Source organism: Elephas maximus, chromosome 6, assembly GCF_024166365.1.
Source record: "Elephas maximus indicus isolate mEleMax1 chromosome 6, mEleMax1 primary haplotype, whole genome shotgun sequence".
Lineage (NCBI taxonomy): Eukaryota > Metazoa > Chordata > Mammalia > Proboscidea > Elephantidae > Elephas > Elephas maximus.
The window spans coordinates 101273182-101293417 of NC_064824.1; the positions used below are offsets into that span (position 1 = coordinate 101273182).

The window sequence follows — 20236 nt, forward strand, 5'->3', positions numbered from 1 at the left end:
ACATCCAACTAGACACCAAGATAATATTTTCATTTCTAAGAGATGGGTACTAATTCTAGCTTGTGTAACATTTTCTTTAACTTTCACAATAACCCTTGAGGGATTATTCAGGTGAGGGAAGTGAGGAAACTAAAGTGCAAAGAGGCTGAGTAACTTGTGCAAGGTCACACGTTAAATTCTTTACGTGACTTCAAGACCTGTGCTAGTCCCATTCGGCCCCATAAAAATCTCTGTGACCCATTGCCTTCTTATTTCCCTCTTCTCCTGCCTTTATCATTTCTCTCTCTGGATCATTGCAGTAGTTTTCTAACTGGTACAATGCCCCCCTTTTCTCCCTTCCCCAATCTTTTTTTCATACTCTGCCAGAGTGCTTTTCTAAAATACAAATCTGTTCATTTTATTTGCCTGCTTAAAATTCTTCAGTGGTTCCCTGTGGCCTACAAAATGAAGTTCACACTCCTTATCGTGGCACATCCATCATCTGGTTCCTGCTTACATTTTCAGCATCATTTCCTACTACTCCCTCTTCCACAGTCTGCATTCCAGCAAGACTGAACTATTTATGGTTAGTGGAACTTAATGCGTTCTCTCCAAGCTTTTGCTTATGATATTCTTGCTTGGAATTTCCTTTTCCCCTGGTCTGCCTTGTGAATTCTTACTTATCTATTGTTTTTCAGCTTAAGCTATATCTCTGTGATGTTGACATTTCTTAATATTCCCTGACGTTCTCTAGAGAGTTGGGGTGGTGCCAGGCTTGTCTAGGTTTCTGTAGCACTTAACTACATTGTCCTTTGTTTCTCTCACCTGTTAGACAGGGTCCTTGAGGGCAGAATTTTTTTTTGTGTGTGAATTCATGATGAGTATCTTTGAAACTCTAGTGCCTAGTATAAAAAACCAAACCCATTGCCGCTGAGTTGATTCTGACTCATAGCGACGCCATAGGGTTTCCAAAGTTGTAAATCTTAGTCTGCCACATCTTTCTTCTTCAGAGTCTCTGGTGGTTTTGAACTGTTGACCTTTCGGTTAGAAGTCAAGTGCCTAGCATAACAGGTATTCTGTATTTGTTGAAACAATTGTTAAATTCCTTTTGTTTTATAATTTACTATGTACATGACTGTCTTTTATGTTAGATTGTATGTATCTTGGAAGTAGGGGAGGTTTTTTATTCCTCAGACTTTGAATATATGGGTATTTAAGAATTGAGTGAGCTAAGTTAATTGCAATCTAGACTGAGATTGATAATGTATATTTAAGTCAAATAGGTGCCTACTGTTGACCGACTTCACTGATGAACTAATTTGACCCATACTTTTTAACCAGTTTGTTAAAATTGATGGATTCTTTGGCAGTATATACTTGTATTATTCAAAGAATTTTATAAAAATGACAACTTGACAAGGTTTTTCACATTTTAAGAACTTAAATAATCTTTAAAATTTTAGCAAGAGTTGGGATTTCATGATCAGAGAAGAATAGACTGAGAACATATTTCCTCAGATGTTAAACAAATTTCGATAAGACAAAATATACTACTTCTTTAAGACTTCGTGAAATAAAATTTAAGTGACAATTCAATGTTTTGGTGTCCATCACCTCCCTTTGTTGGTGATATAACACATGTCATGTACAAAGTAGTGTGTTTTCAGCGTGATATAAAGATAGATGTGTTAGAACTAGAATTGTTTTCTCTGGAGGAGATTAAAAATAGGACACAGTTTTCTTCAGAGTATTCTGATGATGTCAATGAATCCTTAGAGTAAAGAAGTATAAATTTTGTTTATTCCAGTTTTCAGCAGCTGTGGCCAGTTTTCTAATCTGTAAAATTATAAATCTACATTGATTTATTTCAGCAAGTTCTAAAGTCATAAAGCAAAACATTTATTTTTAAAATTTTAATAGTACAAAAAGATGTACAATGAAAAATACTTTTCTAGTTTATATTTCTAATTCTGTATCTTCAAGGAAACCATTGTTGTCTTTCTTATGTCCTTCCAGAAATGTTATTTATTCTGTTTAAGTTATACCCGTTGCTGTCAAGTCGATTCCAACTCAGTGCAACCCTGTATAAATATAGGTATGATATATATATATATAACCTTTGTCATTAAAAATAATAAAGTATATAAAATAATTAGCATGATGCCATACAATCCAATAATTTGGAATGCCAAATGTTAGTTCTCTTCCTCTCTTGAAGGAAGAGATGCTTCTTAAGGGCTCGTACAATCAGCAAATTCCTTTGGGATTTGTCTTTATTTTATATTTAAAATATTGTTAATTATCAGATTACAAAGGTTGCCCATGTTCACATGTAAGTAGAAAAATGATTGATTTTCAAAGCCAGGTAGTTATTTATTTCTTTATGGTTATTTAAGATTATTCTGTTTAATGATGTTTTATTCCATTAGTACAGTGGTACTTAACTTGGAGTAATTTTGCCACCAGCAGCATTTGGCTGTATCTGGAGACATTTTTCGGTTGTAACAACTGGGGGATGCTAGTGGTATCTACTTGGCAGAACCCAGGATGCTATGAAGCATCCTGCAAAACACGGACAGCCCCCACAACAAAGAATTAACTGGTCCAAGATGCCAGTTGTGTTGAGGTTGATAAACCCTGCATTAGCATAAATATTATTAATGAGTTAACTATAAATCATGGCCTTTCTCATTCTTCTTTACTTATAGTCTATGTGACTCTTCATTTTATGGTTTTCTAATTTAAATCTAAAATTACCGTAGGTTAGATGTTACCTATGTGCAGATGTATACATCTGTTTCTCAGATTCTAACCTTAAAATATTTAAGACATTTTATAGTATACTGTTGGCATTTGCTTCACAAGATCTCACCATAGTTAACAAACAAACAAAAACTCCAACATAACAAAGGCAACAGAAGATCTGTTTTCTTAAACTAAAATGTTAAAGTGATTTTCAGTTGATCGATCCACTTTGGTTCTTTGAAGCTTGACCTGGCCCTATTCCATAACCCTCAAAGGCTAAAGGTTATATAGCTGTCTGCCAGGTGGTAAGGTAACATATCTAGGATGTTCAAGTGTTGCATTGCCAAGTCTGGAGGCAGTCATGGCCTATGTCTAAATCTTTACTGGACCTCCGGGCTCTTTAGGGCTATTAGTAATGTAATTTTTTTTTTTTTTTTGAAATTAGCAATTAGATGGTGGAGGTGAAGTCATGAGGAGTGGGTGACTTGAACATCTTTGGATTGATAAAGTTTTAAGAAGATGTAGAGAGATCCCAATCAAAACTACAATGAGATACCATCTCACTCCTGCAAAAATGGCAATGATCAAAAAAAAGGAAAATGACAAATGCTAGAAGGTTGTAGGGAGATACTTGTTGCCGTTGAGTTGCCCCATAGGGTTTCTAAGGAGTGTCTGGTGGATTCAAACTGCTGACCTTTCGGTTAGCAGTCATAGCTCATAACCACTGCACCATAAGGGCTTCTTGTGGTAGGATAGGACCTCTTACACATTGCTGGTGGGATTGTAAAATGGTACAACTGCTATGGAAAACAATATGATGCGTCCTCAAAAAGCTAGAAATAGAAATACCTTTATGATTCAGCAATCCCAATCCTAGGTAGCTATCCTAGAGATATGAGAACAATGACGCGAATAGACATACACACAGCTATGTTTGTTGCAGCATTATTCACAATAGCAAAAAAAAAAAAAAATGGAAAGAACCTAAGTGCCCATCAACAGATGAACAGATAAACAAATTGTGGTACATGCATACAATGGAATACTACATAACTATAGAGAATAATAAAGAGTGTGAAACACCTGATAACATGGATGAATCTGGGGGACATTATGCTGCGTGAAATAAGCCAATCACAAATGAACAAATATTGTATGTTCTCACTTATATAAAAAGTCAAGAATAGGCATACACACAGAAAGCAGTGTTCTTTGATGGTTACCAGGCATATGGGGGAGGGGAGATCACTTTCTATATAGTATGCGCTAGTTATTTTGGTGAGACAAAAGGCAATACACAATATGAGTGAAGTCTGCACAACTTGTCCAGCATAAATGAAGACACTAAGAAATACTCAAGAATAAGGGACAATTTTGGTAAATGCTATAAAATACAATTTTGTGACAACAATAACAACCAAAAATATAAGTGTGTGGTTACATAGATAGACATGTATGCATGTATGTGTATAGGAAGGCACATATGAGTATATGGGTGTGCATGTACACGTGTATCTGTAGGCATATGTATATGTGTTTATAAGTACTGTATATATATTCAAATATATAATAAACAACATAGGGGGCACAGTTAAGGATACTACCTACACATAACCAAGCACTGGGTTTGAAGGCTTGGGTCCATAGTCTAACGGGATAACTCAGTCAGTTGGCGTAACATAGTTCATAAAGGCAGTGTTCTACATCCTAGTTTGGTGAGTGGCATCTGGGGCCTTAAAAGCTTGCAAGCGGCCATCTAAGATACAACTAAGTATTGGTCTCTACTCATCTGGAACAAAAGAGAATGAAGGAAACCAAAAACTGAAAGAAGAAACTGGTTCACAGGACTTATAGCCCACATGAAACACAGCTTCTACTAGCCCGAGACCAGAAGAGCTAGATCGTGCCTGGCTACCACTACCAACCGTTTTGACCGGAGACACAATAGAAGGTCCAGATAGAAAGGAAGAAAAATACAGAATAAAACTCAAATTCCGAAAAAAGGCCAAATTTACTAGACCCATAGAGACTAGAGGAACCCTCAAGATTATTGCCCTAAAATACCCTTTGAACTTGGAACTGAAGCTACTCCTGTTTGCCACCTTTCTCTAAGTAGTAGATTGAATTATAAAATAAGCAGTATAAACAAAATAAACAATATAACAAGGCAGAACAAAAAGAATAGAAATAATGAGAATATTGACATACTGTGAAAAATGTAGCCAGTGTCATGGAACAAGGTGTATGAAAATTGTTAAATGGGAACCTAATTTGCTATGTCAACTTTCACATAAAACTCAATAAAATATATTTTTTAAAAGTTTCAAGAAGATGAAAGTTTCAGGAAGATGAGAGATTGGTTAGAGGTAGAGGCTAAGTACCAATAGTATATTTGGCTTAGAAACATGAACTGCTAAAAACTAAAAGGCCACGTAGCTAGTAAGTGTGGCCCCAGATTTAAGTCCATACAACGTGGCTGCAAAGTCCATCCTCTTGAACTTCATAGTATACTGCCTCTCAGTTACCACCAGGCCCTCCTATCTCCCTAGCCAGAGGAGGGACAGGTTGGAGGATGAAGAGAGAGGGAAAATGATGAATTCATTTTTGGAAATGCTGAGTTTGAGATGGTTGTGATTATTTCCAAATTAAAATGGCTAGAAGTTTATTTGAAATACTAGTCCAGAGCTCAGGAGAACAGTCGAAAGATTTGCAAGTCATCAGCGAACAGTTCGTATTTGAAGCCAGTGAGGCGTTTTAGGGGTGGAGTGCAGAGTGAATAGAAGAGAGTTCGGAATAGAGCCCTGGAGATTACCAAAATTCATGGACATAGAGGGGCCTACATAATGGACTAAGAAGTGGCCTGAGAAATGAGAAAATCAGGATTAAAAAATCAGATTAGAAGCCAAGAAGGAATGTATGGTTATTAATGTCAAATGTGTAAGGGACAATTAATGTAAGTTAGGACCAAAAAGTCTAGTCCATTGAATTGAGCTAAGAAGTCACTGTTTAAGAAGCTTTGTTGGACTGCAATTTGTTTACATTTTTAGATGTATAGATAAACTTCCACTTGGAAATTGATAAAAAAATAGGCACTCTTAAAAATATTCATTAATTCAGAAACCTTTTCTTTTTCATCCTGATTACTTTCTTGTAAAGGGTGTGGATGTGCTTAAGATAGGAATCACTGTACATAGCAGAATAAAACCTTCTGTGGCAATTTTGGTAGGGAAATATGCATATGAACATCTAATTAACATAAAGAATTAAGCTGTGGATGACCATTTTAATAGATAAATGGTCATTCATATAATTTTTAATGATGAAGAGATTCAATAGAATTGAAGACAACTCTGAATTATTCATTTATTCAACTTTTGAAAAAAGTTGTTCAAGGTCTTACTGAAATCTGGTAACATCCCTGGACTCGTCTGAATTCCTGACAAGGGAGAGACTGGTCTTTTCAGTAACTATGGCGTTTTCACATCAGACAAATTCCCTGTCAGCTGCGCTATCCTATAGCGGTCTGGATCGTGAACACTACTTTTGTATTTTAGATTAGCTCTCTGTAACCTGAACTGATACCTCTCTTTTCTCTTCTCTTCTCATAGTGAATTTTATTGATGTTGTATTCTGTACCTAATAAATATTCTCTCAGGAGATGGCAGTGATTTTAACTGGACAGAAACTTTGGAAGGAGCCCTGGTGGCAAAATGGTTAATGTGCTTGACTGCTAACCAAAAGATTGGTGGTTTGAACCCACCAGCCCGCCACTCTGTGGGGAAAAAGACCTAGTGATCTGCTCCTGTGAAGATTATAGTCTAGGAACCCCAATGGGGCAGCTCTACCCTGTGCTGTAGGGTTTCTATGAGTCGGAATCAACCCAGTGGCATACAAGAACAACAACAGAAGCCTTGGCTTGTCTTTCTGAAGAAATAATGTAGTTGCTGGACAGCAGACAGATTTGCTAGACGATGAAGAGGTGTTTGTCAGGTTTCTTTATTTTCTGTCATGTCTCCAGATTTTCTCCTTTCATGCAAAAGTTGTGGACATTTTGCACCAAAAAATACACATATTCATCTGTGTAAGATTTTGAAGCCTTTATATTTAGAATCCCTGGGACATGGATTAAGACTGTTATGAACTGAAATGTGTCCCCACAAAATATGTATTGAAGTCCTGGCCCTTGTGCTTATGAATGTGACCCTGTTTGGAAAAAGGGTTTTTCTTTTCTTGTGTCATACCACAATAGGGTGGGTCCTAAAGCTAATCACTTATAGAAACAGAGTAGAATGGACAAAGAGACACACACAGGAAGACAGATACCATGTGAGGACCCATGTACAAGCAATGGAACACCAAGGATTGCCAGCAATCAACAGAAACTAGGAGAGAGAGGCCACAGAAGCAATTGACATGGCTGAGTCCCCGATTTGGACCTTTAGTGTCCAGTTCTGTGAGGAAATAAATTTCTGTTCTTTAAAGGCACCTACCTGTGGTATTTCTGTTATGGCAGCACTAACAAACTAAGACAAAGACCAAGGCCCGATTCATAAGAGAGAGTCTATTTAATTCAAGTAGGTATGGTAGAGCAGAAGATAGTAAGCAACTGTTGAAGGGAAGAGCAAAGATGTGGTAGCATTGTCTTCGGTAATTGAGTGATTAGGACCATGGTAGAGGTCCTAAAGTTTTCAGCTCTAGGGCCTAGGGCTGAGCCTAAATAAAGCGTCTTCACATTTTCAGTTGTTGATGTTGACTAGTAATTTTTTTTCTGTTAAAAGGAATAATTGAATATTTAACAAAGACTGAAATTTGTTATTTTCTGAGGAAAAGTAGTATAGGGATAGAGATACATGTTGCAAATTAGAAGAAAGAATATACCTTATGGAAGATTATTTACAAAGGAATTTGTGTTTCTTAAACTAATACCTGGTTTGTACTGATTCTTAGGAATATCTGTAGACATGGTTACACAGAGTTTATATATAGATAGCAGATAGGTATAAATTAATAGAAAGCAGTATCAATTCTAGAAAATAAATATCCATCCATCTATCCTCCGTGTGTGTGTCAAGCATACCTATGTCCTCTGTGTATACATGTGCGTATACGAAATGGAAGATCACCTCTCCCCCAACCCCCCCACCCACCGCCCACACCAAGTTCTTTCATACTGACCAGAAATGGGAGTCAATTTTAATTTGATCAAAAGTACAGCCACCTAGCAAAAGGGTTGGTAGCAATAAGAGTCCATATTTACTACTGTTTCTCTTATTCAAAGAGGGGTAATACTTACCCAGATGTAGTTTGGGGCTTTCCACTGTGATTTGGGTGAGTTTATGTCTCCTGAGCTTCTAAATCAATGTTTTTTAATCTGTATACAATGACCAGCATTAAAAGAAAAACAACAGCAAAAAGAAAAAATATCAGAGTATATTGTACATGGTGAGAAAGAGTATTGTTTTGTGAAATTTTTGTTTCAGTTATATGTGTATGTATGTATTAGATCATGACTCGACATATTTCTTACACTGTTCGAAGTTAACTTATAAAGTAGCATATGTCATTGAAGTCAAATAGTGAAGATAAATTAACTATTATGATAATTCAATTTTATCGTGATAAAGAAATCTCATTTGCAACATTGTATGCGCTAATTTTGAATTAGTGGGACTATATTCCTGAAAGCATTTAAGAGGATCATCTGTCAGAGATGTTACATTTAAGAAGACTTCCTGTTTTTCATTTTGTTTTGTTTTATTTTATTTTTTTAATGGAAAAGTTGCCTTCTTGGCTTCTTTCCAACTAATATTTCGTAACTCTAACTTATTTATGGTCCTATTCCTAGAAAATGATGTATTTTGTGTGGTTTCTCCAGTTGTACTGGAAATAACCTCAGCCTGAATTGGCTTTGTTGAGCTTGGCGGTTTTGCAAGAAACATGACTATAGAACGCTTTACAAAATATTTGCAAAATATTTGATCTTGTGGTAGGAATTGCGCCTTACTCAGCTTGCTTCTTTCTTTTATCCATTCTTTTTCATATTCTACAAATGGAAAATTCTTTTCAGTCAATTAGCATCTCTTTTTCAAAGCATCAGATTTACCCTTTTCAGAAATTTCAGCCTGATTATATTTCTACTTATATTTTCAGCTCTTGCAAATAAATTTTGACTTGTTATATATTATTTTTACAGTGTTTTTTTTGATTCTCATGTAGACATTTTTTTGTAACAGCTTTATTGAAGCATAATTTCCATAGCATACAATTCGCTTATTTAAAGTATAGAATTCAATGGTTTTTATTATATTCACAGAGTTGTACAGCCACCACCACAATCAATTTTCGCACATTTTCATCACCCTAAAATGAAGCCCTATACCCATTAGTAGTACAGGTGGTCCCCAATTTGCGATGTATTTGAGTTACAATGAACGGTACTTAAAACCGTCTGTTTTTTTTTTGTACATTTTATTGTTAGTAATACGTACTATGTACAGTGTTAAAATATATATGTAAGTTTATATGTAATGTTTCCAACCCCCAAAGATCTTTATTTATAGACATACTGATAATAAAAGGCAATAATAACGGAAACAAAAAAAGAGGTGTCCGACTTATGTATGAACCAATTTACCGTGGAGTCACTGGAATGGAACACCATCGTAAGTCAAGGACTACTTGTAATTCTCTGTTCCCCCCTTCCCATAGTCTCTGGCGAATACTAATATACTTTCTATCTTATAAATTTGCCTATTCTGGACATTTTATATAAGTGGAACCATGTAATCCATGACCTTTTGTGTCTGGCTTCTTTCAAATAGCATAATGTTTTCAAGTTGTGTTATAGCATGCACTGGTACTTCTTTCCTTTTTATTGCTGAATAGTATCTCATTGTGCATATAGCGGAACCCTGGTACACAGTAGTTAAGAGCCTGGAAGTTAACTGTCTTAGTTATCTAGTGCTGCTACAACAGGAATACCACAAATGGATGGCTTTAAAAAAGAGAAATTTATTTCTTCACAGTAAAGTAGGCTAAAAGTCCAAATTCAGGATGTCAGCTCCAGGAAGAGTCTTTCTCTCGGCCTTCTCATCAATCTTCCCCCGGACTAGGAGCTTCCCTTCGCAGGGAGAAGGACGCACTCTGCTCCCAGCGCTACTTTCTTGGTGGTATGAGGTCCCCAACTCCCTGCTTGCTCTACTAACCAAAAAGTCAGCAGGTTGAATCCACCAGCTGCTCCTTGGAAACCCTATGCTGCAGTTCTACTCTGTCCTGTAGGGTTGCTATGAGTCAGAATTGACTTGACGGCAGCGGGTTTGGTTTTTGATGTGCATACAGCACACTTCGTTTATCCATTCATCGGTCGATAGATATTTTTTTTTCCCATTTTTTCGCTATTATAAATAATGCTTCAAGGAACGTTCATGTACAAGTTTTTGTGTGGGCATATGTTTTCATTTCTTTGAGTCTATATCTAGGAGTGGTTTGACAACTATACATGTGGACCATGCCAGGTTACACAGAAATCAAACTGACCATATCCATGGAGAGAGACAGTGGACAAATCTCAATATCATCAGTCAAGACAAAGCCAAAGGCCCAGTGCAGAACAGATCATCAGTTGCTCATGTGCAAATTCAAGTTGAAGCCAAAAAAAAAAAAAAAAAAAAATATCAAAGCGGGTCCATGAGAGCTAAAGAATGACCAGAATATATCCTGCCTGAATTTAGAGATCACCTCAAGAATAAATTTAACACACTGAACACTAACGACCGAGGACCAGAAGAGTTGTGGGAAGACATCAAGGTTATCATACATGAAGAAAATGAAAGATCATTAAAAAGACAAGAAAAAGGGAAAAGATCAAAATGGACGTCAGAAGAGACCCTGAAACCTGCTCTTGAATGTAGAGTAGCTAAAGTGAATGGAAGAATGATGAAGTAAAAGAGCTGAACAGAAGATTTCAGAGGGCAGCTCAAGAAGACAAGGTACAGTATTATGATGAAATGTGCAAAGACCTAGACTTAGAAAAACAAAAGGGAAGACCATGATCAGCATTTCTCAAGAAGAGAGAACAGAAGAGAAAATTCAACCCTTCAGTTGCATTACTAAAGGATTCTATGGGCAAAAAGCTGAATGATGTAGGGAGCATCAAAAGAAAATAGAAGGAATACACAGAGTCACTGTACCAAGAAGTATTGAAGGTAGCATATAATCAAGAACCATTGCTACTGAGGAAGTTCAAGCTGCACTGAAAGCATTGGTGACAAACAGGCTTCAAGTATTGATGGAATGCCAGTTGAGATGCTTCAACAAACGGATGCAATACTGGAAGCACTCACTTGTCTATGTCAAGAAGTTTGGAACACAGCTACCTGGACAATTCGAGGCTGGAAGAGAACCATATTCATGCCCATTCCTAAGAAAGGTAATCAAATGGAATGCAGAGATTCTGAAACAGTATCATTAGTATAACATTAGCAAAATTTTGCTGAAGATAATTAAAAAATGACTACAGCTGTATATTGACAGGGGCCTGCCAGAAGTTGAAGCTGGATTCAAGAAGAGGTTGTTGTTATCGTTAGGTGCCGTTGAGTCGGCTCCGACTCATAGGAACCCCACGCACAACAGAACGCAACACTGCCCAGCCCTGCACCATCCTTAAAAGTTGTTATGTTTGAGCTCATTGTTGCAGCCACTGTGTTAATCCACCTCGTTTGAGGGTCTTCCTCTTTTCCGCTGACCCTGTACTCTGCCAAACACGATATCCTTCTCCAGGGACTGATCCCTCCTGACAACAAGTCCAAAGTATGTAAGATGCAGTCTTGCCATCCTTGCCTCTAAGGAGCATTCTGGCTGTACTTCTTCTAAGACAGATTTGTTTGTTCTTTTGGCAGCCCATGGTGTATTCAATATTCTTCACCAGCACCACAATTCAAAGGTGTCAATTCTTCTTCGGCCTTCCTTATTCATTGTCCAGCTTTCACATGCGTTTGATGCAATTGAAAATACCATGGCTTGGGTCAGGCACACCTTAGTCTTCAAGGTGAGATTTTTGCTCTTCAACACTTTGAAGAGGTCCTTTGCAGCAGATTTACCCAATGCAATGCATCTTTTGATTTCTTGACTGCTGCTTCCATGGCTGTTGATTGTGGATCCACGTAAAATGAAATCTTTGACAACTTCAATCTTTTCTCCATTTATCATGATGTTGCTCATTGGTCCAGTTGGGAGGATTTTTGTTTTCTTTATGTTGAGGTGCAATCCATACTGAAGGCTGTGGTCTTTGATCTTCATTAGTAAGTTCTTCAAGTCTTTTTCACTTTCAGCAAGCAAGGTTGTGTCATCTGCATAACGCAGGTTGTTAATCAGTCTTCCTCCAATCCTAATGACCCATTCTTCTTCATGTAGTCCAGCTTCTCAGATTATTTGCTCAGCATACAGATTAAATAGGTATGGTGAAAGGATACAACCCTGATGTACACCTTTCCTGACTTTAAACCAATCACTCTTCTCTTGTTCTGTCTGAACAACTGCCTCTTGATCTATGTAAAGGTTCCTCGTGAGCACAATTAAGTGTTCTGGAATTCCCATTCTTCCCAATGTTATCCATAATTTGTTATGATCCACACAGTCGAATGCCTTTGCATAGTCAATAAAACATAGGTAAACATCCTTCTGATATTCTCTGCTTTCAGCCAGGATCCATCTGACATCAGCAATGATATCCGTAGTTTCCACGTCCTCTTCTGAAACCAGCCTGAATTTCTGGCAGTTCCCTGTCAATGTACTGCTGCAGCCATTTTTGAATGATCTTGAGCAAAAGATAGCTTGCGTGTGATATTAATGATATTGTTCTATAATTTTCACATTCTGTTGGGTCACGTTTCTTGGGAATAGGTACAAATATGGATCTCTTCCAGTCAGTTGGGCAGGAAGCTGTCTTCCATATTTCTTGGCATAGACGAGTGAGCACCTCCAGCGCTGCATCTGTTGAAACATCTCTAGTAATATTCCATCAATTCCTGGAGCCCTATTTTTCGCCAATGCCTTCAGAGCAGCTTGGACTTGAAATGGTTGGACATCAACTAATCCATTCTGGTGTAATGACTCTGTGTATTCCTTCCATCTTCTTTTGATGCTTCCTGCGTCGTTTTAATATTTTCCCCATAGAATTCTTCAGTATTGCAACTCGAGGCTTGAAATTTTTCTTCAATTGTTTCAGCTTGAGAAATGCCGAGCGTGTTCTTCCCTTTTGGTTTTCCATTTCCAGCTCTTTGCACATGTCTTTATAATACTTTGTCTTCTCCAGCCACCTTTTGAAATCTTCTGTTCAGTCCTTTTACTTCATCAATTCTTCCTTTTGCTCTAGCTGCTCAACATTTAAGAGCAAGTTTCAGAGTCTCCTCTGACATCCATCTTGGTCTTTTCTTTCTTTCCTGTCGTTTCAGTGACCTCTTGCTTTCTTCATGTATGATGTCCTTGATGTCATTCCACAACTCGTCTGGTCTTCGGTCACTAGTGTTCAATACGTCGAATCTATTCTTCAGATGGTCTCTAAATTCAGGTGGGATATATATAGTCAAGGTCCTGAAAGCTTTACTCCATCCATGTCATTAAGGTCGACTCTACTTCGAGGAAGCAGCTCTTCCCCAGTCATCTATTAGAGTGCCTTCCAACCTGGGGGGCTTATCTTCCAGCACTATATCAGTGTTCCGCTGCTATTCATAAGGTTTTCACTGGCTAATGCTTTTCAGAAGTAGACCACCGTGTTCTTCTTCCTAGTCTGTCTTAGTCTGGAAGCTCAGCTGAAACCTTTCCTCCAAGGGTGACCCTGTTGGTATCTGAATACCAGTGGCATAGCTTCCAGCGTCACAGCAAAACACAAGCCTCCACAGTATGACAAACTGACAGACACGTTGAGGGAAGAGATCGTTGAAAAAGGGAAATCATTGCTAATGTCAGATGGATCTTGGTTGAAAGGAGAGAATACCATGAAAGATATTGACGTGTGTTTTATTGACTACATGCAGGCATTTGACCTTGTGGATCATAACAAATTAAGGATGGCATTATGTAGAATGGAAATTCCAGAATACTTAATTGTGCTCTTGCGAAATCTGTGTATAATCAAGAGGTGATTGTTTGAACTGAACAAGGGAATACTGCGTGGTTTGAAATTGGAAAATGTGTGTGGTAGGGTTGTATCCTTTCATCTTACATATTCAGGCTGTATGCTGAACAATAATCCATGAAGCTGGACTATATATATGAAGAAGGCATCAAGATGGGAAGAGGACTCACTGACCACCTGCAATATGCAGATGATAGAACTCTGCTTGCTGAAGATGAAAATGACTTGAAAAACTTACTGATGAAGGTCAAAGACTACAGTCCTAGTGAATCACCAAACCTAGAGGTAGTCTCCAGGGATCCCTGACATAGCATCAGATTAAGGAGCATTCTAAAGTGCTACCTTATATGGTTTTAATCTTTCCATTCTGTTCTCTCTTGGAAGGGTTGGAAGTACTTGGTAAAAGAACAGTTGAATCTCTTGTAATCTAGATATTGAAGTATGTAAATTAAGGAATAACTATTCAATTTGGAAAGGATTACTTACTTTACAAAAGGATTCACCAATAACACTGGAAAAGTAAGGAACTTCCTTACTTGATTTATCGTCATTGAATTTAGAAATTCTAGTTTACTTCAAATTTTGTAGGGTCATTTCTGGTAAATAAATTAAGATACTCTCTTCTTTGTCTATTTTATGACAGAATTGTAGTGATACTTTGAAATATCAATTGTATTTGTTCTGGGAAATTTGTGTTCTGGGAAATGGATACTGTTGCTTCAGTTATTTGCCCCATTACTGCAAGGTTCCCATGTTGTTTATTTTAGATAGTTCATTTTGACACTTAGATAAACAAAAGCCAAACACACAAGCATACTCAGAATAAGTCCCTGAACTTTGTTCCAGGGTAAAGATAAAAACATTTAGCCTTCTCCAGTATAGATAAATATATTACAACTACTGAAAAATGAGTGTTGTGTGACTCTTGGGTTGATTAGATATAAAGTGGCAATGAAGGTCTTAAAAACCTTTCTGCCAGTAAACTCAAGGGAAAATTTATATTCATCCATAGAATCTGCTTTTAAAAAGATAATAGATTAGGCACAAGATTCTGTGACTCAGTAAATATTTCTTCATATCATTTGTTTACAGTGTGAATAAGACAGGATACAATTCCCTGAACTATATTGTCCTGTTCTTGTTCATCTTTATGCTGTGCCCTGCCTTCGTAAATATAAACTTTATTAAGGTATAAACAGCATGTGTTTAAAGTGTACAATTGGATGAAGTTTGATAATTGTATGTGCCTGTGAAACCCACCACCACAGTCAGCATGCAGAACATTTTCATAACCCCTAAAAGATTCTTAGTGCCCTTTTGCAATCTGTTCGTCCATCTGCCCCCCAGGTCCAGGCCACCACTAACCTGTTTTGGATTATTTTGTGTTTTCTAGAATTTTGTATAAATGGAATCTTGTGGTATGGACTCTTTTGTATGGCATATTTCACCTACCACAGTGATTTTCAGATTGGTCCATATGGTTGTGTTGCATGCGGCAGTAGTTGATTCCATTTAACTATTGAGTAGTATTTGATTATATGGATATATCACATTGTGTTGATCCATGCACCAGTTTATGGACAGTTTTGGGCTATTGCAAATAAAACTATTATGAACATTCTTGTATTTGTGTTTTTGTGTGGGGATATGTTTTTATTTCACTGCCTTTTTTCATTTAAAAAAATGATTCTAGTTATACATCTTGTCAGTGTTAAAAATCAGGTAAATAAATAATTCATTTATTCAGTAAACACTTATTGAATGCCAGGGATAGAGTGCCAGGTGCTAAAGATACAGTGGTGAATAATTCAGCCCCTGCTGTCATAGAGCTTACTATTTAGTGAATAAGCCAGAAATAGAACAAATAATAAGCTCGGGGAGTGTTGGAAGAAGTATAGAATGCTATGGGAGTGTATGATAGGGGATCTCCTCTCTTGGGTCTAGAGTGATTAGGGAAGGATTCTCTGAAGAAGAAATGCTTAAGTTTCAAGTTAAGTGGTTGAAGCATTCCAGATAGAGGGACAGAATGCATGAATCCCTCCAGTGAGAAGGAGAATGATACTCTATGGCTGGAGTCTGAATGAAGATGGAAGGATATGCAGGTACTAGATGATGCAGGGCCTTGTATACCGTCTTATGAACTTTGAAAATTATCCTGCAGGTGGTGAGAAACCACTGAAAGGTTTTAAGCAGGTGACTGATATGATCAGTTAGTACCTAGTCCTATCATTTCCAGAAATTCTACTTGCCATCTTCAATTCAGTCAGTTACTTCTAGGCATATTTGGTAAGGAATACTATCATCAAGATGAGCAGAACTTTGGAGTCAGATTGGGACCACTATTCATTGTAATGCTTTATATATATTTTATTTTGAATTAAGAATTTAAATATCCAAAGACTATGGGAATACTAAACATTTTAAATTTCCATTTTTATAAGAAAGATTTCTTGCACGAATTAATTTGGGACAAAAGCAAGACACCTGGTATAAAGTGCCTGGTTACAGCCTGGTGTCCTCTGGTAGCCTAATCACTTGTTAAGATACTGAGAGCTTTTATACAGTACTTACTCTGAGTAGGAAAGAAAGTCTTTTTTGGAGTGGCAGGGGTTATTAAAACAGTTTACAGCTGTGCTTTAAAGAATAAAACCAAAAAGTCAATATCACTTCAGGCGATTCTGGTTTATATACACTGTCTGGTATATTTGTAAAAACCATGTAGAGTTGAGGAACCTAGTGGTGCAGTGGTTGAGAGACTGGCTGCTAACCAAAAGGTCAGCAGCTTGAATCCACCAGCTGCTCCCTGGAAACCCTATGGGGAAGTTTTTCTCTGTCCTATAGGGTTGCTAGGAGTCGGAATGGACTCCACAGCAACAGGTTTGGTTTTTTTGGTTATATAGAGTTGCACTGTCAAATACGTGCATTCACATTTAAATTAATTAAAATTAAACAAAAAATTCAGTTCCTCAGTTGAATTAACTGTATTTCAAGTCCTTAATAGCCATGTGTGGCTGGTGGCTACTGTAGTGGATAGATAGTACAGATTACAGAATATTTTCATCATCCCAGAGAATTATATTGGACAGCACTGTTATATAGTATTTGGAAGTCTTTTAAGATAGATAGCGATCATGTAAAAGAAATTTGTCCTAGTTGAGGTGAAAGGGAAGACTCTGATTACTTATTACTTGGAGTCTGCTTTCCTTAATAAAAACCCATTATCATGGTTCCACTTTTAAGAAATGGAGAGGTTTTTGTTTTGGGGGCCGGGGGAATTAGTTTATTATCATATCACTGACAGCGTTGTACTTCAGGATAGATGGATAGATCTTGAAATGTTCTTTTTGTTGATGAATGCAATGCCTTTCCTCTTCAAGTTGCCATTCCCAGCATAGTACACCATATGATTGTCTGATTCAAAACGGCCAATACCAGTCCATTTCAGCTCAGTAATGCCTAGGATCTGGATGTTTATGCATTCCATTTCATTTTTGATGATTTCCAATTTTTCTAGATTCATTCCATGTTCTGATTATTAATGAATGTTTGCAGCTGTCTATTTTCATTTTGGTTCATGCCAGATCAGCAAATGAAGGTCCCAAAAGCTTGACTCTATCTGTGTCATTAAGGTGGGGTCTACTCTGAGGAGGCAGCTCTTTCCTAATAGTATTTTGAGTGCCTTCCAACCTGAGGGACTCATCTTCTGGCAGTGTATCAGACAGTGTTCCACTACTATTCATAAGTTTTTCACTGGCTAAATTTTTTGGGAAGTAGACCGCTGGGTCTTTCTTCCTAGTCTGTCTTAGTCTGGAAGCTCAGCTGAAACCTCTCCACCATGGGGGACCCTGCCTGATATTTCAATGCTGGTGGCAATGGTTCCAGCATTGCAGCAACTTGCAAGCCCCAAAGCACAAAAAAGTGACAGGTGTGGGGAACCAGAGATATAGTTGCTGATGTCAGTTGGATCCTGGCTAAAAGCAGAGAATACCAGGAAGGTGCTTACCCATGTTTTATTGATTATGCAAATCTTTTGACTCTGTGGATCATAACGAATTATGGATAACATTGCAAAGAATGGGAATTCCAGAAGACGTAATTGTGCTCATGAGGAACCTTTACGTAGATCAAGAGGCAGTTGTTCAGACAGAACAAGGGGATACTGATTGGTTTAAAGTCAGGAAAGGTGTGCGTCAGGGTTGTATCCTTTCACCACATTTATTCAACCTGTATGCTGAGCAAATAATCTGAGAAGCTGGACAATATGAAGAACAACGGGGCATCAGGATTGGAGGAGACTCATTAAGAACCTGTGTTATGCAGATGATGCAATCTTGCTTTCTGAAAGTGGAGAAGACTTGAACCACTTACTGGTGAAGATCAAAGACCACAGCCTTCAGTATGGATTACACCTCAACATAAAGAAAACCAAAATCCTCACAACTGGACCAATGAGCAGCATCATGAGAAACAGAGATAAGATTGAAGTTGTCAAGGATTTCATTTTACTTGGATCCACAATCAACAGCCATGGAAGCAGCAGTCAAGAAATCAAAAGATGCATTGCATTGGGTAAATCTGCTGCAAAGGATCTCTTTAAAGTGTTGAAGGGCAAAGATGTTACCTTGAAGACTAAGGTGCGCCAGACCCAAGCCATGGTATTTTCAATTGCATCATACGCATGTGAAAGCTGGGCAGTGAATAAGGAAGACCAAAGAATTGACATCTTTGAATTGTGATGTTGGTGAAGGATATTGAATATACCACGGACTGCCAAAAGAACAAACAAACCTGCCTTGGACGAAGTACAACCAGAATGCTCCTTAGAAGTAAGAATGGCAAGACTGCATCTTACATACTTTGGACATGTTATCAGGAGAGATCAGTCTCTGGAGAAGGACATCATGCTTGGCAAACTACAGGGTCAGCAGAAAACAGGAAGATCCTCAGTGAGGCGGATTGACACAGTGGGTGTAACAGTGAGCTCAAGCATAACAACGATTGTAAGGATGGTGCAGGACCGGGCAGTGTTTCGATCTGTTGTGCATAGGGTCGCTGTGAGTTGGAACTGACTTGATGGCACCTAACAACAACAAAGATATGATTCAGTCCCTTACAACTTTACGTTTATTGTTTTATTATTCAATTCAGTTTAGTTTTGTAGGGAGGATAGACAGAGATGAAGTTAGATATTTTTATTTATTTTTGCCTTCTTCTATGAGAAGAATTTTAGGTTTCAGTCATTAGATTACTTAAAAATGGCACTAAATATTTTACACACATGTCTAGGCCTTTGGATATTTCTCAACTGTGAAGAAAATACAGGAAAAGCAAAAATTTTCTTTTTGTGTTCTTCCACAAGGATATACCTTTTTCTTTTTAAATTAAATGCTTATTTAACTTACAGTAAATAATTAAATAATTTATGATCTACTGACTTACAGGTACAGTTAGATCTCTTAATCCTTAAATCAATATTCAATAGAAAAACCCAGTTAAAATGGATAACAGGAAAGAAGGGAAAAAAATACTAGAATATCTTAGTTGTGGGAAACTTAGATATACTGAGTTTATAAATTAATTCTGACCCTTTCAACAATCAAGACAAAGAGGGAAACACTGTATTGTGTAACTTTCGATGTCAAGTAGTAGATGAGGAACTCTTAACCAGAGTCACAAAATGGAGTGGGAAAGGGAAATATGCCTTATGATAGGTGTGTCTTTTCTGATCTACATTACAGGCGTTATTTGTAGTTTGAGTCTTCTAAATATGAATCTTAGTGTTGCCTATACTTTGTATCTGTAGACATACATGTGATTTTAATCTTTATAATAATTAATTTGGTAAAGCTTTTGCAAATTGGGAGATAAATTCAGGAAATATTGTTAAATGTGAAAGATAATCTAGTAAATGTAGTTAAAGCTTGTCGTTAAAGGAGTTTGAATGTGTGACTGTGGTAAAATGTGATAGAATTACAATAAGGCTAATGTCTTAGAATTCGTTTTTACAAATAAGTTCTACTGTGTTTTAGGCTGGGTTCTCTAGAGAAGCAAAACCAGTAAAGCATATAAAAATATATGTAGAGATTTATGTCAAAGAAACAGCTCACACGGTTGTAGAGGCTGGAACGTCCCAGGTCCATGGATGAGGATAGAGGCTTCTCCTGACTCATATAGCCACAGGGGCTGGCAAACCCAAAATCAGCAGGTCGGAACGCAGGGCTCTTGCTTACAGGCTGTGAATATCAACAAATCCCAAGATTGGCAGACAAGACTGCAAAGCTTCTCCTAATTCACGTAGCTGTAGGGTCTGGCAAACCCAAGAGCGGCAGATAAGCTGATAGCTCAAGTCCCAAGAACTAGAGGTCAGATGAACAGGAG

At 37.5% G+C, this 20236-nt stretch overlaps 1 protein-coding gene across 4 annotated transcripts in view; it reads left to right on the forward strand.

The window, feature by feature from the left end:
* The window catches only part of BMPR2 (bone morphogenetic protein receptor type 2), a 150920-nt gene that overhangs the window by 64213 nt on the left and 66471 nt on the right, over window positions 1-20236 (forward strand). The window contains exon 3 of one of the 4 annotated variants that reach the window (XM_049887885.1): window positions 1996-2074. The exons of the other annotated variants lie outside the window; for them this stretch is intronic. Coding sequence (XP_049743842.1) covers window positions 1996-2074 — 79 coding nt within the window. The remainder of the gene's footprint in view (window positions 1-1995; window positions 2075-20236) is intronic. 4 annotated transcript variants of the gene reach the window in all.